Raw genomic sequence first — 25,313 nt, 5'->3', positions numbered from 1 at the left:
TTCCTTATTCTACTAGGTTTACCTTTCCTTAATCTATTAGGTTACTTGCCTCTCTATAAATAGAGGCCTATGTATTCATTATTATTATCAGAGTCAATACAATGTAGTCCATTGTGTGCTTTCGCTCTCTCTCTCTTCTCTCTCTTTCTTCCGCTTTTAATATATTATCCAATATATTTAACATGGTATCAGAGCCACCTTTCTGTGGCCTCCAATAAACGTCTTTGACGTTTTTCGGCGCCGCCAGTGTTATCCGGCGAATCATTCTCTCTGCTCCTCACGGTTCTCTATCTTCTCCTCGAGGTTTTCAGTGTATCACTATACCGCTTGAAAACCCGGAAGACAACCGTCCCAGAGCCGCCGCACACAGCCCCATCGAAGCTTCCACGCGCCCTCACGCGCCGCCCAAATTTTTGGCAATTCTGCCACTGCCCTTCCGCCACCAGTCGCCACGGTGGTCCGATCACTTCTCCAAGGCCACCGATCGATAGCTTTCATCTCGGTGATTCCAGAACAAGTCCCATATCCTCCATACGACGCTCCACGCGCCCCCACGCGCCCCCAGAAGTTTCGCGCGTCAGATCCACGCGCCAGTACACGCCATCGCACCCACGTGCCACGTCAGCCCTAATTGCCACGTCAGCATAGCCACGCCAGCCCTACGTGTCACGTCATCAGTGCCACGCCAGCATGTGTGCCACGTCAGCTCTATGCAACACGTCAGCCCTATCTGCCACGTCAGCACCTTGACATGGTTGACTTTTGTAGCGTTGACTTTGACTGTTGACCGCTGACTTTGACCACTAAAAAAAAAAAAGTTGACCAGGTGTTTTCTACTCAATTTTTCGTCCTGATTTCAAATTTGTGGTCTATTTTTGCTTTTGGCATCTCTATATGGCAGAAAACAATATTATTCTCCAAATTTAGGCGTTTGTTTTATGTGGTTTAACTTGGTTTATGCTTGTTCAATTCGGTTCCATAGCCTTTTCTTTGGCACAGTTCAATCCGGTTCATTCTTCTTGCGGTAGGCATTCTCAAGACAGACCAATCTTTCCTCAGGTCCATGGGTTTTCGGGCCAAAGACGCCCCCTTTCAACCGGCTCACTTATGCCTCGTCAAATACCGTCATCACTGGTCACTGCAGCCTCTCCTAGGCCATTGATCCATTACTAGTGAGAATTTTTTTTGGGTCAGACCCTTCAACAGTCCAAGGGTTTCAGGCATGATTAGCCTATTCAACCGGCCCTGCTTATCTTAGCCGACCAGGCGAGACGGTCTACTAGTCAGACTTTAGTTCAGCCGACAAGGCGAGACGGTCCAAGGGTTTCAGACATGATTAGCCTCTTCAATCGGGCCTACTTATCTCAGCCGACTAGGCGAGACGGTCCAAGGGTTTCAGACATGATTAGCCTCTTCAACCGGCCCTACTTATCTCAGCCGACAAGGCGAGACGGTCCAAGGGTTTCAGGCATGATTAGCCTCTTCAACCGGCCTTACTTATCTCAGCCGACCAGGCCCTGCTTATCTCAGCCGACCAGGCGAGACGGTCTACTAGCTAAAATTTTTTGGTCAGACTTTAGCTCAGCCGATCAGGCGAGACAGTCCATGGGTTACGGGCCAAACAAGCCCCTTTTAACCGGCCTTGCTTTTCTCAGCTGACTAGGCAAGCTTCTTCATTACTAGTATATGGTTTTCAAGTCAAATTATAACCAAGTGAACCAAGCTCCAGCTTAAATGCATTGCTCAAATTCAGGCAGAATCCACGGGTCTCTAACAACTTTTATGGCGTTACTTCGGCAATTGTTTCGGCACAAGCAGCTTTTTCGGCGAATTCCTTTTTCTTTCCCTTTTTGTTTATCCAAACTCAAGTTTACACATTGAGTTTGAGGGGGGATGTTAAGAATATTACTTGTTATTTACTTCTTTAGGTATTATTAGTCTACTAGGTTTACCTTTTCTTATTCTACTAGGTTTACCTTTCCTTATTCTACTAGGTTTACCTTTCCTTAATCTATTAGGTTACTTGCCTCTCTATAAATAGAGGCCTATGTATTCATTATTATTATCAGAGTCAATACAATGTAGTCCATTGTGTGCTTTCGCTCTCTCTCTCTTCTCTCTCTTTCTTCCGCTTCTAATATATTATCCAATATATTTAACAGTGAAAGATACAGCGCGCAGCTGGGAAAGTTGGGGTTAGCAGCAACTTAGTGCTTCCATTTTAGTTCCATGAATTTTGATTTCCTTGTTTAGTATGGCGATGGGTTGGTCTGTGTTGAAGTTTTGTTGGTTTTTGTGTTATGGGTTCGTTTCATTAATGGATTTCAGAGTACAAAGGTTGTCTATATTGGGTTGCAAGGGTTTCAGTGGGATGGTTTTTTTTTTGAGCAAAGTCCGCTCTGAAATGAGACGTGCTTCCTAAATGACTTGTTGAACAAAGAATTCAATACTTTTGTCTGTTGTCGCGCTAGTTTCGCACACAAGAGGAATTTGTTTTTGACCAATTTAACTAATTAAAACCAATTTTTTCATGAATCCTATGATTATTTTGGCGCATAATTCCTTCAGCGCGTTGAGACTTTTTACAAACACCAAATTTGCGGGGTCCCACTTCATTTGCCTCGTTTGACCCGCTGACCCCTCAGCCCACCATCTATGCAAGTCAAGAATTCCAGGCGGAATGCACCAAACAAAGAGCCTCTCCCTATCTCTCTCTCTCTCTCTCTCTGTGGTTGAAGAATTTGAAGATGAAGATGGCTGGCCTTTGTGTTGTGGTGGCGGTGGCGGTGATGATGGTGCTTTCGAGCGAAGCTCTCACGGCAGAGGCGGCGATCTGCAGCCCCATAGAGATGAACGCGTGCATACCCGCTATATCGGCGTCAAGTCCTCCCTCAAGCTTGTGCTGCCGCAAGGTGAGGGAGCAGAGGCCATGCCTTTGTGGGTATCTCAAGGATCCGAACCTCAGGCAGTACATCAACTCTCCCACCGGCAGAAAGACCGCCAGCTCCTGCGGTGTTCACTTCCCTAATTGTTAGCTTCAATTACTTATTAGCCTTCTATTTGCTCCAAAGCTAAACGTATTACGGATATCATGAATAACCAGTACTAAAGGATCGATTATGCTGTTCCATCACTTTCTTTGTCATGACGATGGTTTCTGAGCCATTTAGTTTGTTTTTCTATACAAATTTTGCTATCAATCAAGCTTACAGTACTAGCTCTTAAAATCAAAATTCTCAATTCTATTATTATTTGTTGCACTGGGTTATATTATGGCTCATTCAAATTTTAGTGAACGCCTGCAATTCTCGCTATTGAAACAATTCTTATACGGCTCTCAATTAACAAGTGCTACTATAATCACACTTAGGTATAATAATTACAATTAGTCTCCGATGCTTTTCATTTCTACAAAGTAACCGATCTTAAAAATTCAATTGCAAGTACCTGGACAAACATGCAAAAAATCATATATTATATCATGTCTACCAACAATGACAAATTGCCAATGAGCTCACTGGTAACATTCAAAACTAGCTTGAGTGGGATATTGAGTTCAATTCACAGCTGATCAAGGTTGTGCTTCTCAAAATTTTCATCACTTAATTTTTCTTTTCTTTTGAGAATTTATTCTCTAATATTATTCCCATCATCTTCAAGAAAACATATTACAAAAGTTGATGTTCTATTAAAAACTCGAGGATTTGATTAAAAACAAAAATCGATCTTCATTGGGGTTTCATCCTATATATAGGTGTTCAAGACTTCTTAGGGTTTGGGAGTTAGATTGGCTGTGGATGTGGACTAAAGTGTTGTCGATGCAGAATCAAAACTTGGAAGCCCATTAACTTGGGTAAGCCATGACCATACTTGAACCAAAAGAGCCCATGTGATGTCCAAGGTTTACCTTTTAAGATTGCAATTTGAAGCATGTTACAAATTAGAGTCACAACTACATTTGTAATTGTGCCAAACCAGATCATGAAACTAAATTATTCTCACCCTTGGTAAATTTATGTAGGGTCGACTTACATTGTTTTTTTTTTTGTTGGAGAAAACGTTGTCTATCATTTTAGTTAGCGGGATTTGTTTTTTTAATCTATTCTATACTAAGTTTGGAAAAGGGAAAAAGAAGCTCTAAGTTTAGAGCCTAGATTAAATATTGTTCTCTAGGCTGTAATCAAGCCGATCTTTGAAATTTCGAGACCAACTCGTTTATTTGAACTCCTAATAGGGCCGAGTTAAGAAAAACTTGTCCGAAATCGGTTTGCTGGAAGCTTAGCCAAACTTGAGCTTGTTAAAAACGCATTTCGGGTCGAGCCAGGTACTCAATAGGTTCGACTTGACTTGGGGTCGTGTGCTAAGCCAAGTCAAACTCAAGCTTGAGTTGGGTCAAAAAGTCCATTCAAACCATTATCGAGTAGTTCGGCTCGACTCAGAATAGACAAACAAAATACAATTTCTACCAAAAACAAAAAAAAAAAAATGTATCTATGCAATTTTTATGCACAACCACTGTGATGTGCCCTTTTCTTATATATTTCTACACGTGTAGCATGCAATGCACGTCCCAATCAATTAGATTTATTTTTTATTTTTTTAAAATAAAGAAAGGGAAATAATTAATTGATGATGCAAAAGATTGGCTCGGCTTAACACTCGATATCGAGTTAAGTCAAGCCAAGCCTATTGAGTATTTGGCTTGATTCAAAATGAAAAACATGAGCTTGGCTAAGCCTCTAGCGAGCAAAGTTTGGACAAGCATTTCTTATAGCCTCCTCGAGCTTGAGCTTAGGTCGATTAAGAGTTCGAATAAACGAGCCAATCTCATAATCTCAAAGCTTGACTCAATCACAACCTAAATCGCTTCTTTCTCATTGTAAGACATTCTTACATGGATCATTATAAATTTGAATCAAAGATTTCAAATTCTTATTGATGTTGATTGCGTGGCGCAAATAAATTGTATTCTCGCAATTGCAGAAAAATCAAAATAAGAAGGCGCCAAAGTTCATTTGAATGGCCTTGGCCCATTTAAATAGGGTTCCAAAAAATGTATAAGCCAAAGTTTCGGTAGATAATTCATCAACATGTGTGAGTCGTTTATTAAATTATTATTTATTTTAAAAGTTTGAACTTATGGGATAAATGTTTGTTCATTATGGCATAAGAACAAAAGTTTTGAGTTCTACTTTGTCTCTATTAATTGACCACTCACTTATTAAGGAGTTTGGTTCCACATATGAGCGGGAGTATTATTATATTAATTAAATGACTAAATTAATCATTTCATATAAGCTTAAGTTTTTAGGGAAAAATGGTTATTTACCATGGTATCATTCGAACACTATCTCTATCATTCACTTCATATTTCAATTAAATATTTTATGTGTTAGAAGCACATATACGTAAAAGGACACAAATTTCCTCCTAACTAATTTCAAGAAAATTTCATTTAACCTACTCTAATAAGTGACAAGTATCATTCAACATCTTTGAATTTATAAAAAATTAATATTTGGGTTCCTAGGTTAGTTTTTTTTTAAAAAAAATAAAATAAAATAAAATTTAAAATTTAAAATTTTATTTTTTATTCAAATTCTTAGATTAGTTGAATGTCAATAAATAACTCTTAAGAATATTAAAAAAGAAAAGAAAAGTGAGAGATGACATGACACTTATTAAAATAGAAAACTGATCTGGAGAAAATTTTTATCCTACATAAAATATTTGATTAAAATACGAGGTAAATTAATGTAACGTCACAAGTCTCTCTCTTTCATATAAATTTGAGCCCACTTGCCTATAATTGTCATAGAAATTAGATGGGAAAAAAACACTCTCTTTCAAATTATTGGCAGGTCTTTCGGGTTTTATTTATTTTTCATTTATGCGTGTGCTCGATCATTCCTTTTTTAAGTGGGAAAAACACTCTCTTTCAAATTATTGGAAGGTCGGATTAAAAAAAATAATGATTGGCAGGTCTATGGGTTTTTTCTTTTTCTTTTTCTTTTTAATTTATGCATGTTCTCAATCATTGAAGGGGTTATATATAGAGAAATGATGAGTGCCAATTTTTTTTTTTTTTTTTTATGATTTATGAATTTATATGGATCTTACATAAATCAATGATGAACCCCACAAATATATTAATTAATTTATTAGATTTATATAAAAATATAAAAAATATATATATGAACAAATGATTAACACCAATCATTTCTTATATATATATATACTGATCTGTGTTTAAGTGTACATATATCACTGCAAGGGTTGAACATCCATGGTGACGTAATAGACATATAAGCAACTTTGATAGTGATTTGTATTGGAATATTATAGGAATATTATCCAAATTAACTCCCCCTAATTCTATTTCTAAAGCCTTGTCGATCTGACTAGAAGACCGTGGCAACTGGATAAGTGCTCCACCAAACATTTATTTTTTTAATTAATGCCGCTACTTCCTCCACATCATGTGCTAATCTACTCCACCTCAGCTTTGACCCCGTCTTATGTGTACCTTCCCTAGATACACATTTTGCCAACTGTCATGTCTACCCTATCTTCTGATCACACACTTTTGGGAACAATTATTGTAGAAATCATTCAGATTTTGCCTATTTTCAAATCCTTATTTAAGGTTTACAAATTAACAGATCGTTGTTTATATTTTTCAAGTTGTTTTTCGTTTTAAAAAAAAACAAAACAAAACAAAATGGTGGCTGCCAAGCCACTCTCTCGAGTTTGAGTGTTTCAATTATAATACGATTTCACATGTTTATATCATAATTTTTTTTACAAAATTTAATCTTTAATTTTGAGTTTAAAACATAAATATAGATTTGAAAATTATGAAGCCATATGAATGATAGATATCAAAAATTTTGAAACATTTACACCTTTGAATATAATTATAAAAGGATAAGAGTAATGCTAGAGACTATCTTTTTTTTTTTTTTTTTTTTTTTTTTTTTTATCTTCTTAAAAATAAGATAAAAAACCACATTAACTTTAAGAAGATAAAAAAATGGTTTTTAACATTACTCAAGGAGTAATTCACAGCAAAAATAATCTTATGCTAGTAATAATCCATTAAACCCAAAGTAGTTAAATTATTAAATCCCACCATCCTATATTATTTTTGCTGAAATGTATTCATCAAATATATATATATATATATATATAATCTAATAAAATTCCCACATTTTGTCCATTAAAATCTTAGGTGACAAAATGCTATTTGCCAAGTTGATGTAAAAGGGCACATGGTTTAAGTTGATGGCAAATGACACTTTGTCACCTTAGATTTTGATAGGCAAAATGTAAAAGTTTTATTAGATTTTAGGATATATATATATATAGTGATGTCTTGCCAAACCTGATCTGTACAAATTTGGAACATATGCGGCGCCAGGAATGTGCATTTGTCTCTGACTCTCTGTAGTCTGTACATAAGAGCAATAGATTATAAGCGAATCCTATTTGTCTTTTTCTTCTTCGATTGTATTTATATGCCAACAGAGCCTTCTAACTTGTGAAAACCTTCCACATAGATCTCCTCATCACCTTAATGGCCTCCGAGCTCTCTGTGATTCTCCCTCGCGTTCTCATCGTCTCTAGACGCAGCCTTCGCAAGAACAAGTTCGTAGATTTTGTGGGTACGTTCGTTAGATCTCTTCCAATAATTGAACTTTCACAGCCATATTAATTCTTTCTTCTTCTTATTGTTTAATTGGGTAATTACTAAAAGTTGTGTGTATGCATGTAAATCTCAGGTGAATACCATCTTGATCTTATAGTAGGCTATGGTGCAGTACCGGTGATTGTTCCCCGTGTTAATGGGGTTCATATGTTATTAGATAGCTTTGAGCCCATCCATGGCGTTCTTCTCTGTGAAGGAGAGGACATTGATCCGTCTCTATATGAGGAGGAATCCTCTGCTCTTCCCCCAGAAGAGCTGGAAGAAATCAGGAGGCTTCATTCCAGCGATACTGCTATTGATAAAGAAAAGGATACGATCGAGTTGAGGCTTGCAAAGCTTTGCCTGGAAAGGAACATCCCCTACTTGGGAATCTGCAGGGGTTCCCAGGTACTAAATGTTGCATGTGGGGGTACCCTTTTCCAAGACATAGAGAAAGAAGTATCAAAGAATTGCCCAGAAGGGCAGAGAGTGAAGCACATTGATTATGATAATTATGATGGGCATAGGCATGTGGTTAAGGTGGTGGAGAACACCCCCTTGAACCAATGGTTCAAGGATTCTTTGGAGGAAGGGAAAATGGAGATTTCAGTTAATAGTTATCATCACCAAGGGATTAAGAGATTGGCCCAGCGCTTTGTACCAATGGCATTTGCGCCGGATGGTCTAATTGAAGGGTTTTATGACCCGGATGCTTATAATCCTGAAGAGGGTAAATTTATTATGGGACTCCAGTTTCATCCTGAGAGAATGAGGTGGTCGGATTCTGAACAATTTGATTATCCAGGATGTCCATCTGCTTACCAGGTTTCATTGTGATTTGATATATATATATATATATGAACAATCTTTAGATTGTTCTTTCTCTTCTTTTTTTTCTTTTTGTTGTTGGAATAACCATGGAAATTGTGCAGGAATTTGTGAAGGCGGTTATTGCTTACCAGAAAAAGGTTAACATCACAACATCAGTGCCAAAGCACCAAAAGCTCGATCAAGAAATGTTGGAGAAGAAAAGGAAAAGTATCGTTCGTAGTTTCTCAATTGCAAGGAATATATACACAACTGGCCGTGAGATGGCTCCCTGGAAAGAATCTGAACTTGAAGCTGGAGCAGAATTTCTTGAGGTATTAATTTACAGAGAAAAAGATCGAAGTGTTTGATATTTTCTGTTCTTTTTTTTTTTTCAAACTTCTTTTTGGGGGTTTAATTGCTTTTAATTTGTTTCGATCCGAGTTGCAGTCAAACACAGCAATGAGTTTGCAACAAGAGAATAGGTTGAAGCAGATGGGTGCAACAGTGAGGAATGCAGGCTCCTACATAGAGAGATTGAAGTTGAATGGGGAGAAAGAAAAGATGGCAAGGAGTGTGATGGGGAAAATGTCGGTAGAACAGTTGTCTGATATGATGTCTTTCTACCACATGATGGGGCAGATATGTTCAGAAGTGTTGGAAAGGAAGCTAAATGGCATTGTCAATGACGTTCCTTCTTGAGCTTTTTCCCTTTCCCCTGCTTTTTGGGTGTCTTTCCATGTTAAAAGGGTGATCCACTCTTTTTGGGAATCATATGAATATTATTGGTGTACCTATGGACTTGTACTTGCCTCTCGTTTCTTTCTATAAAAGAGAAAAATATGTTTGTTTTTTTCCCCTTTCCTCCATGAATTGAGAGCTAAAATCCATAGCATAAGTTCTCAACCTTTCCTTTCCTGTTTGTTTATGTAAAGGCTGCTGAAGATTTATTTAGTAGCCCAAACATCTATAATGTAAGGATCCGGATCCCCTCCTATTATGAGAAAATATGAGTTTCTCATATTTTTTATCCTAAGCGTCAGTTGCATCCAAGGGTTTCAGTGGATGCCCACGTGTCCACTTATATCAAAACAAAAAAAAACAAATACAAACACACTTAATTATATCAAATCTGATTAAAAAATTAATTAATTCTTTTTTAAAAAATAAAATTAAAAAACAAAAACAATTTTGCTTAGGGGATTGTACTTTACGACAAAAAGTTGTTTTGAGAAACTTCACTTACTTTCTGATTATCATCCATTTTGTAATGTTTTTCTAAAGTTCAAAATCTCTCAATTTAGTATATCAAACTTTTAATTTTTTTTTCAATGTTCCTGCTTCCTTAAGATTTTCTGTTAAAGCCCAACAAAATTTTCAAAATATCCTTTTTTTTTTTTTAAATATATATATATATATATATTTAAAATTTTTGCAAAGATTGAGGCATGAGTATTTTGCAAAGACCATTAAATTCGAATTAACGCCTTAATATTTGCAATTGTTTTTTTTTTTCTTCACTAAAACAAATGGAGGTATTTTGAGAATTTTAACACCAGAGTTAGGAGTTAACAGAAAATCCTAACGAAAGGGTGACATTGAAAACAATTGAAAGATTCATACACTAAATTGAGAGAAATTAAACTTTAGGAGAGATATTGCAAAAGTGGTGCAATTTAGAAGATTAAGTTTTTTTTTTTTTTTTTTGGTTAAATACCTGGGTTTACAGATTTTTATTTTTTCCCACCTATGGTTCAAATCCTATCATAAATGGTATCCGACTTACGAGAAAATACCAACTTAGTACCTCATATTATTTAACCTTTTTTTTTTAAAACGGATGATCTTTCCTATTCAGATTAAATCGGAATGGAGGGGTTGCGTAATTGTGAAAGTTGTCAGGCTGATTTCGCGTGCAGGTTGGGCTGTGGGCTTGAATTGCTTGTGGGATCTACAGACGGATTGGGTCCAACTGAGGTTGCAAAGGAAATAGATCCAATGTGGACAAAGTTGTCCTCCAAACTAGGTTGAAGAAATTTTCTTCAATCTAGTCTATAAAAGTGATATGTATCTATTTTTTTACTAACATTTGACATGCACATTAGTTTTTAGTAAAATTTATTTCAATTTTGTCCCTACTATTATAAAAATATGTGCATTTCACATGTTTAAAAGACACATGTCACTTTAATAGACTAGGTTAAAAAAAATTCCTCCAACCCAGTTCAAAAAAAAACTTTGTCCAGACCAGAATATCAAACGAAAAATACCCAACTCTATTTTGCGTGCTACTACACGTTCAATTAAAGTTACCTAACTTTGCCGTATAATTTACAACGCAGTGTAATGAATGCAAACTTGATAGTTAAGCCAAGCTAATTTTCAGCACTCTTTGGTCTTTTGGGCTTTGCCCGCTGGTTTTAGGTGGTTTACGTTAAATGAGCAGATTCTCCTTCACTTTCATACTCCTAACCATTAAATATTCATGCAATATATGCTAATATGCTATGCTATTAAAAGAATCGCGCGCATCCGTCATGATTCCGTTTTTTATTTCCTGTTTTTCGGTTTAATTTACAATACTTAATCAACTAAATTTATTCGATCCTAGCTACTTGATTTTATAAACATATTTTGTTTTAGCTTGCAGTGAAAATCTTGTATCTTTAATAGCGTTTGCTGGTAGTATTGTAATTACTCATACGACAAATGAAGTAGTTGGGTGTTATAGTCAATTACGTGTAGATTAAGACAAGAAGACTTCCGAAGCCTTCCACTTTCTCAATTGTCGTCTTCCCCACTAGTACTGCCCGATGGTCACTCATATCTGTTTCCTGTATTTTCCTTAATACAAAAGATAATTATCCTACCAACCTTAATTATTCCTCTCGATCAGGAAATGGATTCCTGGCTTCTCTCGCCGTCTCCTTTTCTTATTTCTTTCTATTTCTTATTCTTTGTAACTTTTGTCGGGATTCCAGGATCTCTATGCGATGATGATATCGACCCAACAAGCTGTGGCAAGAAGTTCAACTGCGGAGAGATCAAAAACATCGGGTTTCCTTTCTGGGAAGATACCCGACCCACTAATTGTGGGTCTCCTGGATTGAAGCTCCACTGCGAGAGAAGTGTTACTACCATGGAGATTATGAAAGTGACATACCGCGTGCTAGATGTCAATCTCACAACCCAAATACTCAAAATTTCAAGAGAGGATTTCTTGACTGGAATTTGTTCGCTGCCGCCGGAATTGGTGGATACCACTCTCGACCCCACACTTTTCCATTTTCGCCCCGGTTACCAGAATATTACATTAGACTACGGTTGTCCCTCTTCTTTGTTACCTTTCCTTGGACACTTCACTTGCGAAGTAAGTGGGGATGTGCTCATGGAGTTGGGAGCTCAGGGGCCTAAGGAATGTAATGGAAGCGTGGTTGTCCCAGTTCCTAATCCTCTCCCCCCAGATGCATTCATTTCGTCGGAAATATTGGAGCAAGTCATTAGAGAAGGATTCGAGGTGGAATGGAAGGTGGATACTGCAGCGTACGCGTGTCCAACATGCATTTTATCACCATCAAAATCAGGTACGTGTTAGATCAAGTTTAAATTGATAAAAAATAATTTAGAGAAAATGACTTAAAAAAATAATGAATTTAATTATTTAATAGCTTTTATAATTTATGTGCATCCTCACACTTTTCTTTACAGCAGAAACCGTCAAAGCACTAAATTTTTTTAGTAAATCTGTGTGTTTTATTTTTTATTTTTATTTTATTTTTAGCTGAGCCTTGGGGAAATATCCTTTCCACCAAAAAAACCCAGTGACCTGAAACTGTTGTTAACTTTTGGTCAAACAAACCAGTTAAGCTAAGAAATAAGTAGCCACTATTGAGTACTGAGCTTTTTAATTAGGGGAGAATAATTAATTAATTAGCGTTCCTTTAGCTTTTTGACTTATTGGGTTCCAAGTGGGACCAAAAATAGACAACAAAATTAGGTAGGCCTCTAATCTAATCTAGCGGTTTCCACTTTCCATATATGTTTCTAGCTACTATTTACTAAAATATATTAATAGAATATACGAGAAATTTCATTGTATGATCAGTAGAAAGGATGAGTACAATCCTGAATATTTTACTTATGCACAAAGTAGTAATTAACCATTGGATTTAACTTCAATGTGGATGGGCCTTGAAACCCAACTTTTGCAGCCACCAATCACCAACTGTCACATAAGTAAAATGCACAAAACTATCATACATCCTAAAACACTAAATTTTTCCTTATTTCTCCTTCTTCCTTTTATTTCTTCTTCTTTTCCATTTCTTCCCTCCTGCCGACAACCTCTCCCATTTCTTCTCATTTAACAGAGAAAGAATGAACCTTCCATTTAACGGTCATCTTCTCCAACGTTAGGGTGATAAAATCCCTTAAAGGTTAACGTTCCATCTCTAGGTTTTAGATTTGAATCCAAAAACGAGTTTTGTGGAATTAAAAATAAGTTTTGAGGCATTAGAAACGATTTTTGAGACATTAGAAACTGATTTTGGGCATTAGAAATGGGTTTTTCAGGCTGAGTTTTGTGGGGTTTTTGACGGATTCTTGTGGGTCTGGTCGTGGGTCTCGCCAAACCCACACTGGAGTCTTGCCAAACCCAGACCCCGGCGTGGGTCTAGCGTGCGTCGGGCAGCTTGGATTTTCTTTTTTTGATCCGGTGCTTTTGTTCTAAGTTTTATTTTTTGCATTTTTCTTGAATGGATGAAGTGTCACAAGGAGGTTGGATGTTGCAAAACACCACTTTTAAGGTCTGACCGCATGATAGGAGCTCTCTTAACCATTATAATTTCATTACTATCATTTTTCAGTTATTCATTGATGTAATTAATTTTCATGTATTGGTGATTATTTTTGAAGTCTTTCGTAGTTCCTTATAATATCTCCCTAAGCTCAGTAGTTTTTTTTTTTTTTTTTCCTTAATTGAGATTACCCCTATAACATACTCCAAAAATTTTGGCCATATTTTTCCCTCTTAGAAGTAGAGCCAAACCAGATTTCCACTGAAATATTAACCACCCACTTAGGAGGATTTAAAAGGAACATGAGTAACACGTACGGGATTGATCTTTTTGAGTCTTACCTTGTTGTTGGTTGACTTTGATCTTTTTTTATTTATTTAATATATGTTTAAGATGACGTGGATTGTGTTGTATTAGAGGCTTAGAGGTAGTAAAAAAAAAAAAATTGCAGTTTAGGTGAGTTTTTTTTGTTTGTAGGGCGGCTCCTATGTTTGACTGAGCAATAGTTTAAAACTGATTTCAGACCTTCCTAAGATATGAGTTCTAGAACATGGCAAGAACAACTAGATGCCGTGTTAGGGAATCGTTAGAAATATTAAGCACTGTCGTTTTGTTGGACTTTGTCACCTAATTGCTGGTAAAGTTCCAAATAGAAGCATCTCTTTGAAAAATGTCACCCTCCCAAACCCCAACTTCGTCAAAGCCCACCAGCTCCATTATGATGCAATTCATAAGAATTATTTAAAAGCATATCATCTTCCCCTTCTCCCTTTTCTAATCTCATAACTTGCAATCACGTACTCTCTCATTCTTCCATCGAGATGCATCCCAATCTCTTACCAACCATCGCTCTATCGATGGTGATAACAACCTTGTGCTTGATCCACTTCCCATCATCTTCGTACGCAGATGATGAGCAATACCTAAACTGCAGCCAACCATTTGATTGTGCGGGCATTGAGGGCCTCAGTTATCCTTTCTGGGGATCAAATAGGCCAAGCTATTGTGGCCACCCCTCTTTTGAGTTAAACTGTAGCAGTAACGGTCCACTCATCAAAATCACCTTCATGAATTATCGAGTCCTTCAAGTCAATAACGTGTCGCAGACTCTCCAGGTTGCTAGAGAGGATTACTGGAACACCCTTTGTCCTTCTACAATCGTTAATACGACTATCGATTCCACCGTCTTTGGTTATGCTTCAGCTGTGGCGAACCTGACGCTCTACTATGATTGCCCTACTTCTCCTGTTACAATTTCGATGACTGATATTACTCAGTTTGATTGCTCCATAAACGGAAGCGATGCTAACAACTACTATTCTAACAATACCATTGCGAACTCCATTGGTAGCTCATTTGGGTCATGCGCCTACAACGTTAAAGTTCCAGTTCTGCAATCTCAACCTGGGAGCGGCAATTCAAGTGCACTGAAAGAAGCTATCGATGGCGGCTTCATATTGGGCTGGAACGCATATAACAGTTTGTGTGATGGATGTAAAGCGACCGGTGGACAGTGTGGGTACAACACAAGCACGAGCGAATTCGCTTGCCATTGTGCAAATGGAACTTTCCCATCCACTTGTCCGTTAACAGCAACAGGTAAGTCTTTTGCTGTTTTTCTTGCATGTTTGTGTAGATGCTTGGTTGCTAGCATGCAGATCGGTATCTCCTTTTGCTTAAGCACGGCCACTTTAATGGAGACAAAAAGGCTCATCGATTTGCAGCTAACATAGTTTTCTTTGACTCTGGTTTAGGATAAATTATTTAGGAAAAACTCCCAACTTGCTTTCGGGCATATATGCGTCATCCATCCTATATATGAACATGATAAATAATTAAATATTATATTAGAAACATGCAGATATTGGGGTAATTTTTCGTTGATTAGTAAGTGTTTTGAGGGAGGATCAATAGGAGGCATAATTTTCCATGAGGCTTGGCATCAGAAAAATTTAGGTTGGTCAAAGATGGACTGATTCTTGGATTTTCAATATGAAATTTATGGATGATTAAGGATTTCGATCCAATTAGTTAGGAGTTAGGTGGGATCAAAGGCTATGGAACCAAGCCAGAGTTGATTCCTCTTATCATTTGTTATAAAAAGAAGAAGCTGAATGCCCTACAGGCAAGAAGAGGTATTGGAGTAGAAAAAAGAAAAGGCGATCGAATTTCTTGCATGGCGTGTATCATGCACGGCATACTTTTTAAGTTAATTCGTAGTAGGTAGATTGAATTCACACCGGCAACCAATGATCGTAGGGGTGGTTACCAGCGTGGGCTGCAGGGCCCAATGGGACCGGCTAAAGACAATTATTTATGGTTTGTTAAAAACAGGGGAAGACTTGAACAGTGAGCCAATTAATTGAGAGTAATAATATAAAGAAGATAATTATACTAAATTTGAAAACAATTAATTTAAGCCCTTTTTTTTTTCCTTTTCATTTTTTTTTTTTTTTAGATTTGATTGATTGCACAACATTGGCCAAATTCGGTTAGAGAAATATTTAGTTTAGTATATACCTACTTAGAAAAATAAATATTCTTCAAATAGAGAGAGAGACAGAATCACATTTTTCAAAGAACATTATTCACATATTTTTTTATGCATACCACATATGTATGTCTATCATCTATATCATCAACACATAACATTAATCTAAAATCAACAGTATAAAGAAAAAGTATATAAAAGATGTGCACATAGAAACTCATTTTTGTATCTTCAAGAGGTAACTTAATCTGTTGGAATTATGTTTAATGAAACAGATGTCACTAGGTCGAATTTCCTCTCTCTTGTGGAGACATATAAAAGAAAAAAAAATTAAAAAAAAAAAAAAAAAAACCATTTTTTTTCTAATATTCATTGGTGAATTTAGGTCTTCCGGCTTGTCCAAATCAAAGGCTCTTTCATGCACCTTAATTATGATAGGATATTTTATAAAAATATTTTTAAAATAGATATTAAATATTATTTTCAGGTCAAATAATTGAGATTTCTTTTGTTCAATATTTATTATTTTATAGAATTGAGAAACGTTGATTTAGAAAGAAAAAAATAATAATAAAAGAAAGAAAGAGGAAATAAAAAATTCACAAGGATAGTCAGAATTCTAGACGGCCTCCAATTTCAAAAGCTGGTTCACATACACGTAGAGTCCAAGTCAACCAAAGGAAGCTTTGTTCGAATTAAGCAGTCTCCGGAGGCAGTCCTTACCCACTCCAGCGACCAGCCACCCTATTACCTCATCCATGCCATCTCACTCCTCTAACCCCTCACTTCCACTCCTCTCTGATGTCCCCAATCGCCTTCCCTCCGGCGATCTTCTTCTCCGTCGCCGTCACAACGACGTCGTTATCTTCCGATGACTCCTCCACCCTCTCTTTCAAATGCGCCCAGACTTTCGACTGTGGGCCTTTCAAGAATCTCTCCTACCCATTCACCGACACGACCCACCCGGACAACTGCGGTACGCCTGAGTTCCGACTCTCCTGCGACGACGACTCGCCCAATTTGACCACCGCGTCGCTGAGTTACCGAGTCCTCCGGCTCGACCAGGCCGCCAGAACCATGACCCTCGCCCGCTCCGACCTCTGGAACACCACGTGCCCAAAGCAATACACCAATTCCACTCTGGAGCCCTCTGGGTTCACGTACGCTACTGACAATGAGGACCTCACCATCTTCTACGGTTGCTCTTGCTCCTCTAGTGGTCTCCGTCAGCCCGCGAAGCCTCCTAATCTGTTTTATTGTAGCTTCCTTGGGAATGCGAATCGGACCGACGCTTATTACCTGACCGGTCCGGTTCCTACCGATCCGATTCTGAGACTTATTGAATGCAACGTCGGTGTCAGCCTGAAAATCCTCAAAACGGCGGCGTTGGAGCTCACAACTTATCGGTTAACGCTTGAGGAGGTTTTGATGGAGGGTTTCAAGGTGAATTATAGCGATGTGTACGGTGATACGTGTGCCAGGTGTCTGGTTTTTGGTGCGCAATGTGGGTTGATTCGAAGTCGGGCAAACCCATTTGCCTTTGTGGCAATCGGACGTGTTCGGCGCCAGGTATTCGACCTTTTTTTCTCGACAAAAATTGCGGTTTTGTTTGAGGATGATGGTGGAGAACTGGAAATGAAATTCTGAAAATCGGTAATTTTGGTAGGCTAATTCGGACGTTGCTTTTGTGATGGAAACGGTAGAAATGGTAAAAAGTCTTTTGGAACAAAAATGTCTTTGTCACGTTTGGTTTGTCCGATAGCCTTCAAAAGTCTTTACACTCGATTTGTCGCCTGCTTTCTTCCCCCATTGACACCTGTTTGTTCCCTGGCCTCAATGGCTACAAATCGAGGGAAAATATCGGTTTCAAAAAGCTGTAAATTGGATTAAATGTTGAGCTTAAATTAAACGTCACTTTTTGTGTATGGTGATGCTGATTAAAGATGTTCCTCTAGAAAATATCCTTTCGTGCTCATCAGACTGACACTTCTGTATCTTTTGTCTATTGCAGGTAGCGGTTCTAATAAGAGTGTAGGCCTTCCCATAGGTAATGTTTTATGGCGTTACAAACTTACAACCATTGTGCATCTGTTCGTTGAGTTGGGTATTAATATATGGAAAATAGAGAAGAAAATTTATCCAACTCTTGTTTCGTGTCTTCAGGCATTGCCATAGGAGCTGCTGGCATTGTTGGCGTATTTCTAGGTTGTTTGGGCTTTGCCATCAGACAGCGGAGGAAAAGACTTGCCAATGAATCTCAAAGCAAAGACCTGCCCACACCTCCTTCAAGCAAAGGCTTTCCAGTTTCTTCAACTAATTTCTCTCGAAGCACCCCATCTTATCCCTCCCCGAAGTTGGATCTTGAAAGGGGAAGCACGTACTTCGGAGCTCATATCTTCAGCTATGAAGAACTGGAAGAAGCCACTAACCGTTTTGACCCTTCTAGACAACTTGGAGATGGAGGCTTTGGCACTGTTTACTATGGTAGGATTATAACTTACGTTATATGTATACTTTTTTATAGTTTTTTCCAGAAGGATTGTCCTCTTAATCATTTTAATCATTTGCAGGCGAGCTGCATGATGGGCGTGTAGTTGCAGTGAAGCGCCTATACGAAAACAATTTCAAACGCGTTGAGCAGTTCATGACTGAAGTCGAGATCCTAACTCGCTTACGGCACCCAAATCTTGTGCTGCTCCACGGCTGCACCTCAAAACGTAGCCAAGAACTTCTCCTTGTTTACGAATACATTTCTAATGGAACTGTCTCTGATCATCTCAACGGAAACCGGTCGAGTTCCGCTTTAATGACTTGGCCGGTTCGGTTGAGCATAGCCATAGAGTCAGCCGAGGCACTGGCCTACCTCCATGAATCGGATGTTATCCATCGCGATGTCAAAACCACCAATATTCTCCTGGATGATAAGTTCCGTGTGAAAGTGTCTGATTTTGGTTTGTCACGGTTGTTCCCAACGGATGTCACGCATGTGTCAACTGCTCCACAAGGAACACCTGGGTATGTTGATCCAGAGTATTACCAGTGCTACCAGCTCACTGACAAAAGCGACGTTTATAGCTTTGGAGTGGTGTTGGTCGAGCTTATATCGTCGTTGCCGGCTGTGGACACCAATAGACACCGGCACGATATAAACCTGGCCAACATGGCAATCAACAAGATTCAGAATCACGCATTGCACGAGTTGGTCGATCCGTCTCTTGGGTTCGAAAAGGATTACGATGTAAGGATGATGACGACGTCAGTGGCAGAACTGGCTTTTCGGTGTTTGCAGCGGGAGAGGGAAATGAGGCCTAGCATGGATGAAGTGGTGGAAGTTTTGAGAGGAATCAAGAACGAAGAGATTGGAGTACAGAAAGCAGAAGTGGTGGATATTAGTGCAGATGATGTCGGGCTTTTGAAGAACATTCCTCCCCCGCTTTCACCAGATTCATCTGTGAAACGGGCTAGCAGCTCTACTACACCCAATTCCTTCTAGCGCTTGAGATTTCCCCCAACTCTACAGTAGATGGTAAATTTAGATCTCTTCCAATAATTGAACTTTCACAGCCATATTAATTCTTTCTACTTCTTATTGTTTGATTGGGTAATTACTAAAAGCTGTGTGTATGCATGTAAATCTCAGGTGAATACCATCTTGATCTTATAGTAGGCTATGGTGCAGTACCGGTGATTGTTCCCCGGGTTAATGGGGTTCATATGTTATTAGATATCTTTGAGCCCATCCATGGCGTTCTTCTCTGTGATGGAGAGGACATTGATCCGTCTCTCTATGAGGAGGAATCCTCTGCTCTTCCCCCAGAAGAGCTGGAAGAAATCAGGAGGCTTCATTCCAGCGATACTGCTATTGATAAAGAAAAGGATACGATCGAGTTGAGGCTTGCAAAGCTTTGCCTAGAAAGGAACATCCCCTACTTGGGAATCTGCAGGGGTTCCCAGGTACTAAATGTTGCATGTGGGGGTACCCTTTTCCAAGACATAGAGAAAGAAGTATCAAAGAATTGCCCCGAAGGGCAGAGAGTGCAGCACATTGATTATGATAATTATGATGGGCATAGGCTTGTGGTTAAGGTGGTGGAGAACACCCCCTTGAACCAATGGTTCAAGGATTCTTTGGAGGAAGGGAAAATGGAGATTTCAGTTAATAGTTATCATCACCAAGGGATTAAGAGATTGGCCCAGCGCTTTGTACCAATGGCATTTGCGCATGATGGTCTAATTGAAGGGTTTTATGATCCGGATTCTTATAATCCTGAAGAGGGTAAATTTATTATGGGACTCCAGTTTCATCCTGAGAGAATGAGGTGGTCGGATTCTGACCAATTTGATTATCCAGGATGCCCATCTGCTTACCAGGTTTCATTGTGATTTCATTTATATGAACAATCTTTAGATTGTTCTTTCTTTTCTTTTTTCTTTTTGTTGTTGGAATAACCATGGAAATTGTGCAGGAATTTGTGAAGGCGGTTATTGCTTAACAGAAAAAGGTTAACATCACAACATCAGTGCCAAAGCACCAAAAGCTCGATCAAGAAATATTGGAGAAGAAAAGGAAAAGTATCATTCGTAGTTTCTCAATTGCAAGGAATATATACACAACTGGCCGTGAGATGGCTCCCTGGAAAGAATCTGAACTCGAAGCTGGAGCAGAATTTCTTGAGGTATTAATTTACAGAGAAAAAGATCGAAGTGTTTGATATTTTCTGTTCTTTTTTTTTTCAAACTTCTTTTTGGGGGTTTAATTGCTTTTAATTTGTTTCGATCCGAGTTGCAGTCAAACACAGCAATGAGTTTGCAACAAGAGAATAGGTTGAAGCAGATGGGTGCAACAGTGAGGAATGCAGGCTCCTACATAGAGAGATTGAAGTTGAATGGGGAGAAAGAAAAGCTGGCAAGGAGTGTGATGGGGAAAATGTCGGTAGAACAGTTGTCTGATATGATGTCTTTCTACCACATGATGGGGCAGATATGTTCAGAAGTGTTGGAAAGAAAGCTAAATGGCATCGTCAATGACCTTGCTTCTTGACCTTTTCCCTTTCCCCTGCTTTTTGGGTGTCTTTCCATGTTAAAAGGGTGATCCACTCTTTTTGGGAATCATATGAATATTATTGGTGTACCTATGGACTTGTACTTGCCTCTCGTTTCTTTCTATATAAGAGAAAAATATGTTTGTTTTTTTCCCCTTTCCTCCATGAATTGAGAGCTAAAATCCATAGCATAAGTTCTCAACCTTATGTAAAGGCTGCTGAAGATTTATTTAGTAGCCCAAACATTTATAATGTAAGGATCCGGATCCCCTCCTATTATGAGAAAATATGAGTTTCTCATATTTTTTATCCTAAGCGTCAGTTGCATCCAAGGGTTTCAGTGGATGCCCATGTGTCCACTTGTATCAAAACAAAAAAACAAACACAAACACACTTAATTATATCAAATCTGATTAAAAAATTAATTAATTCTTTTTTTAAAAATAAAATTAAAAAACAAAAACAATTTTGCTTAGGGGATTGTACTTTATGACAAAAAGTTGTTTTTGAGAAATTTCACTTACTTCCTGAGTTATCGTCCATTTTGTAATGTTTTTTTAAAGTTTAAAATCTCTCAATTTAGTATATCGAACTTTTAATTTTTTTCAATGTTCCCGCTTCCTTAAGATTTTCCATTAAAGCCCAATAAAATTTTCAAGATATCCCATTTTTTTTTTTTTTTTTAAAAAAAAGGGATATCTTGAAAATTTTATTGAGGCATGAGTATTTTGCAAAGACCATTAAATTCGAACTAACGCCTTAATATTTGCAATTATTATTTTTTTTTTCACTAAAACAAATGCAGGTATTTTGAGAATTTTAACACCCGAGTTAGGAGTTAACAGAAAATCCTAACGGAAGGGTGACATTGAAAATAATTGAAAGATTCACACACTAAATTGAGAAAAAATAGACTTTAAGAGAGACATTACAAAAGTTGTGACAATTCAGAAGATTAAGTTTTTTTTTTTTTTTTGTTTTTTTTGGTTAAGTACCTTGGTTTGCAGATTTTTTTTTCCCCCACCTATGGTTCAAATCCTACATAAATGGTATCCGACTTACGAAAAAAGACTAACTTAGTACTTTAGATTATTTAACCCTTTTTTTTTTTTTTTTTAAACGGATGATCTTTCCTATTCAGATTAAATCGGAATGGAGGGGTTGCATAATTGTGAAATTTGTCAGGCTGATTTCGCGTGCAAACCAGTTGGGCTGTGGGCTTGAATTGCTTGTGGGATCTAAAGACGGATTGGGTCCAACTGAGGTTGCAAAGGAAATAGGTATGATGTGGACAAAGTTGTCCTCCAAACTAGGTTAAAGGAGTTTTCTTCAATCTAATCTACAAAAGTGATATGTGTCTCTTTTTTAATAACATTTGACTTGCACATTAGTTTTTAATAAAATTTATTCAAACTTTGTCTCTACTATTAAAAAAACATGTGCATCTCACATGTTCAAGGGACACATGTCACTTTAATAGACTAGGTTAAAAGAAATTCTTCCGACCCAGTTCAGAGAAAAACTTTGTCTGGACGAGAATATGAAACGAAAATACCCAACTCTATTTTGCGAGCTACTACACGTTCAAAGTTACCTAACTTTGCCGTATAATTTACAACGCAGGGTAATGAATGCAAACTTGATAGTTAGGTCAAGCTAATTTTCAGCACTCTTTGGTCTTTTGGGCTGTCCCCGCTGGTTTTAGGTGGTTTACGTTAAATGAGCAGATTCTCCTTCACTTTCATACTCCAAACCATTAAATATTCATTAAATATATGCTATTCTATTAAAAGAATCACATCCGTCATGATTCCGTTTTTATTTCCTGTTTTTCTGTTTAATTTACAATACTTAATCAACTAAATTTATTCGATATATAGCATGATCAACATTTAATTTATATTCTATATATATATTTGATAGCTACTTAATTTCATAATTAAACATATTTTGTTTTAGCTTGCAGTGAAAATCTTGTATCTTTAATAGCGTTTGCTGGGAAACATAATCATCTTTACTTCGGAGAATATCCAGTTAGTTATAGTGAAAGGGTATTTGTATTTTTTTACTTTTTAAGTGAAAAAATACTCATTTTTTATAATTAACTAAATATTATCCGGTTCAAATAAAATAAAAAATAGGGATAACTTCAGAAAACCCCCCTGAAGTTCCAGCCGATTTGAAAAGACCCCCCTGAATTTCCAAAGCTCTCACTTAGACCCCCTGAACTTTGGTTTTCTCTCACTTTGGACCCCTTTAACATTAAACTACGTCGTTTTGGATGTTTTATACCCATTTTACCCTTCCTCAAAACTATGTCGTTTTGTGTCCTACAATCACAACACATATCCAGCCCAAAACGACGTCGTTTTAAGCATAATTTTTTTTTTTTTAATTAAAAAAAGTAAAATATATATATAATAAAAAAAAAAAAAAAAAAAAAAAAAAAAAAAAACGGGGGTGGCTACAGCCACCCCCTGGCCGATCTGGGGGTGGTCGAGCCACCCCCATGGCCAAGGGGGTGGTCCGGCCACCCCCTTGGCCCCAAAAAAAAAAAAAAAAAAAAAGGGATGGGGTGTTTTTGGGGGTGGCCGGACCACCCCCAAGAGGCTGGGGTGGTTTCGGCCACCCCATACCGGCCGTATGGGGTGGCCGAAACCACCCCCAGCCCCTTGGGGGTGGTCCGGCCACCCCATATGCACCCCCCCGCCCCCCCGTTTTTTTTTTTTTTTTTTTTTTTTTTTAACCCTTTTGGGGGTGGCCGGACCACCCCATGGCCAAGGGGGTGGTCCGGCCACCCCCAGACCGTCCAGGGGGTGGCTCTGCCACCCCCTTGGCCAAAAATGGGGTGGTTCGGCCACCCCATTTTGGCCAAGGGGGTGGCTGAAGCCACCCCAGTTTTTTTCTTTTTTTTTTTTTTTTTTTAATTTTTTTTTTTTTAATTTTTAATTTTTTCTTTTTTAAAAAAAATAAAAATTAATGCCTAAAACGACGTCGTTTTAGGCTGGGTAATGTTAGGACACAAAACGACGTAGTTTTGGGGAAGGGTAAAATGGGTATAAAACATTCAAAACGACGTAGTTTAATGTTAAAGGGGTCCAAACTGAGAGAAAATGGAAGTTCAGAGGGCTTAAATGAGAGTTTTGGAAATTCAGGGGGGTCTTTTCAAATTGGCTAGAACTTCAGGGGGGTTTTCTGAAGTTATCCCTAAAAAATATCTGATTAATAGTCTTGTACGTAGTAATTACTCCTACCACAAATGAAGTAGTTGGGCGTTCTAAGCAATTACGTATAGATTAAGTCAACAAGACTTCCGAAGTCTTCCACTTTGCCAATTCTCATCTTCCCCACTAGTACTGCGAGCTCGATAATCACTCATATCTGTTTCCTGTATTTTCCTTTATACAAAAGATAATTATCCTACCCAACCTTAATTATTCCTCTCAGGAAATGGATTCCTGGCTTCTCTCGCCGTCTCCTTTTCTTATTTCTTTCTATTTCTTATTCTTTGTAACTTTCGTCGGGATTCCAGGATCTCTATGCGATGATGATGATGTGAACCCATCAAGCTGTAGCAAACTGTTCAACTGCGGAGGGATCAATAACGTCGGGTTTCCTTTCTGGGAAGATACCCGACCCAGTAATTGTGGGTCTCCTGGATTGAAGCTTCACTGCGAGGGAAGTGTTACTACCATAGAGATTATGAACGTGACATACCGCGTGCTAGAGGTCGATCTCAAAACCCAAATACTCAAAATTTCACGAGAGGATTTCTCGACTGGAATTTGTTCGCCGGAATTATTGAATACCACTCTCGACCCCAACCTGTTTGATTTTCACCCCGGTTACCAGAATATTACATTAGCCTACGGTTGTCCCTCTTCTTGGTTACCTTTCCCACCCCCTGGACACTTCACTTGCCCCACAAGTGGGGAAGTGCACGTGGAGCTGGGAGCTCATGGGCCTAAGGAATGTAATGGAAGCGTGGTTGTCCCAGTTCGTCTCCGTCTAGATTCATTCATTTTGGCGGAATTGGAGGAAGCCATTAGAGAAGGATTCGATGTGGAATGGAAGGTGGATGCTGCAGCGTTCGCGTGTCCAACATGCAATATTTCCTCACCATCAAAATCAGGTACGTGTTAGATCATACTTATTTTGAAAGTTTAAATTGATTAAAAAAAAACGCAAATGTTGTTAAACCCAGTGAGTGACCTGAAACTGTTGTTAACTTTTGGTAAAACAAACCAGTTAAGCTAAGAAATAAGTAGCCACTACTGAGTACTGACCTTTTTAATTAGGGGAGAATAATTAATTAATTAGCGTTCCTTTAGCTTTTTGACTTATTGGTTCCAAGTGGGACCAAAAATAGACAACAAAATTATGTAGGCCTCTAATCTAATCTAATACGTGGTTTCCACTTTCCATATATGTTTCTAGCTACTATTTACTAAAAATATATTAATAGAATATACGAGAAATTTCATTGTATG

The 25,313-nt window shown here is 38.0% G+C and overlaps 5 protein-coding genes and 1 pseudogene across 5 annotated transcripts in view; all 6 read left to right on the top strand.

Moving 5' to 3' along the window:
* The first annotated feature begins 2,653 nt into the window (after positions 1-2,653).
* On the top strand, positions 2,654-3,211 carry LOC148585962 (non-specific lipid-transfer protein 2 pseudogene; annotated as a pseudogene).
* Positions 3,212-7,576: 4,365 nt separating this feature from the next.
* Positions 7,577-9,347, top strand: LOC132182489 (putative glutamine amidotransferase GAT1_2.1). The gene is made up of 4 exons (XM_059595751.2): positions 7,577-7,664; positions 7,782-8,512; positions 8,620-8,829; positions 8,945-9,347. Exons 1-4 carry the CDS (start codon positions 7,577-7,579, stop codon positions 9,194-9,196), a joined length of 1,281 nt encoding a protein of 426 aa, XP_059451734.2. The 3' UTR covers positions 9,197-9,347.
* Positions 9,348-11,400: 2,053 nt separating this feature from the next.
* Positions 11,401-19,511, top strand: LOC132182488 (LEAF RUST 10 DISEASE-RESISTANCE LOCUS RECEPTOR-LIKE PROTEIN KINASE-like 1.3). The gene is made up of 5 exons (XM_088516323.1): positions 11,401-12,078; positions 17,793-17,828; positions 17,945-18,265; positions 18,352-19,307; positions 19,422-19,511. The coding sequence occupies exons 1-4, from the start codon at positions 11,634-11,636 to the stop codon at positions 19,272-19,274; spliced, it is 1,725 nt and encodes a 574-aa protein (XP_088372449.1). The 5' UTR covers positions 11,401-11,633; the 3' UTR covers positions 19,275-19,307; positions 19,422-19,511.
* LOC132182491 (LEAF RUST 10 DISEASE-RESISTANCE LOCUS RECEPTOR-LIKE PROTEIN KINASE-like 2.7) lies at positions 16,400-17,650 on the top strand. Its single transcript, XM_059595753.2, has one exon. It carries the CDS (start codon positions 16,583-16,585, stop codon positions 17,426-17,428), a length of 846 nt encoding a protein of 281 aa, XP_059451736.2. The 5' UTR covers positions 16,400-16,582; the 3' UTR covers positions 17,429-17,650.
* On the top strand, positions 19,427-20,974 carry LOC132182103 (putative glutamine amidotransferase GAT1_2.1). Its single transcript, XM_059595304.2, has 3 exons — positions 19,427-20,152; positions 20,248-20,457; positions 20,571-20,974. Exons 1-2 carry the CDS (start codon positions 19,496-19,498, stop codon positions 20,272-20,274), a joined length of 684 nt encoding a protein of 227 aa, XP_059451287.2. The 5' UTR covers positions 19,427-19,495; the 3' UTR covers positions 20,275-20,457; positions 20,571-20,974.
* A 3,205-nt stretch (positions 20,975-24,179) lies between these two features.
* Positions 24,180-25,313, top strand: part of LOC132182486 (LEAF RUST 10 DISEASE-RESISTANCE LOCUS RECEPTOR-LIKE PROTEIN KINASE-like 2.3) — a 45,543-nt gene continuing 44,409 nt past the window's right edge. Inside the window, 1 exon segment of the mRNA XM_088516217.1 lies at positions 24,180-24,955. Coding sequence (XP_088372343.1) covers positions 24,274-24,955 — 682 coding nt within the window. The 5' untranslated portion in view covers positions 24,180-24,273.

This window comes from Corylus avellana, chromosome 5 (assembly GCF_965113065.1).
Source record: "Corylus avellana chromosome 5, dhCorAvel1.hap1.2, whole genome shotgun sequence".
NCBI classification, from domain to species: Eukaryota; Viridiplantae; Streptophyta; class Magnoliopsida; order Fagales; family Betulaceae; genus Corylus; species Corylus avellana.
Note: the sequence above shows the minus strand (reverse complement) of the source record. Positions and strands in the feature narration are given on the sequence as shown.

Coding starts and splice junctions, on each gene's coding strand:
- LOC132182489 (XM_059595751.2), top strand. CDS start 7,577: ATGGCCTCCGAGCTCTCTGTGATTCTCCCTCGCGTTCTCATCGTCTCT. Junction 7,665..7,781: donor CAAGTTCGTAGATTTTGTGG/GTACGTTCGTTA, acceptor TGTAAATCTCAG/GTGAATACCATCTTGATCTT. Junction 8,513..8,619: donor GATGTCCATCTGCTTACCAG/GTTTCATTGTGA, acceptor GAAATTGTGCAG/GAATTTGTGAAGGCGGTTAT.
- LOC132182488 (XM_088516323.1), top strand. CDS start 11,634: ATGGAGATTATGAAAGTGACATACCGCGTGCTAGATGTCAATCTCACA. Junction 12,079..17,792: donor TTTATCACCATCAAAATCAG/GTACGTGTTAGA, acceptor TGTCTATTGCAG/GTAGCGGTTCTAATAAGAGT. Junction 18,266..18,351: donor CTTTGGCACTGTTTACTATG/GTAGGATTATAA, acceptor AATCATTTGCAG/GCGAGCTGCATGATGGGCGT.
- LOC132182491 (XM_059595753.2), top strand. CDS start 16,583: ATGTCCCCAATCGCCTTCCCTCCGGCGATCTTCTTCTCCGTCGCCGTC.
- LOC132182103 (XM_059595304.2), top strand. CDS start 19,496: ATGTTATTAGATATCTTTGAGCCCATCCATGGCGTTCTTCTCTGTGAT. Junction 20,153..20,247: donor GATGCCCATCTGCTTACCAG/GTTTCATTGTGA, acceptor GAAATTGTGCAG/GAATTTGTGAAGGCGGTTAT.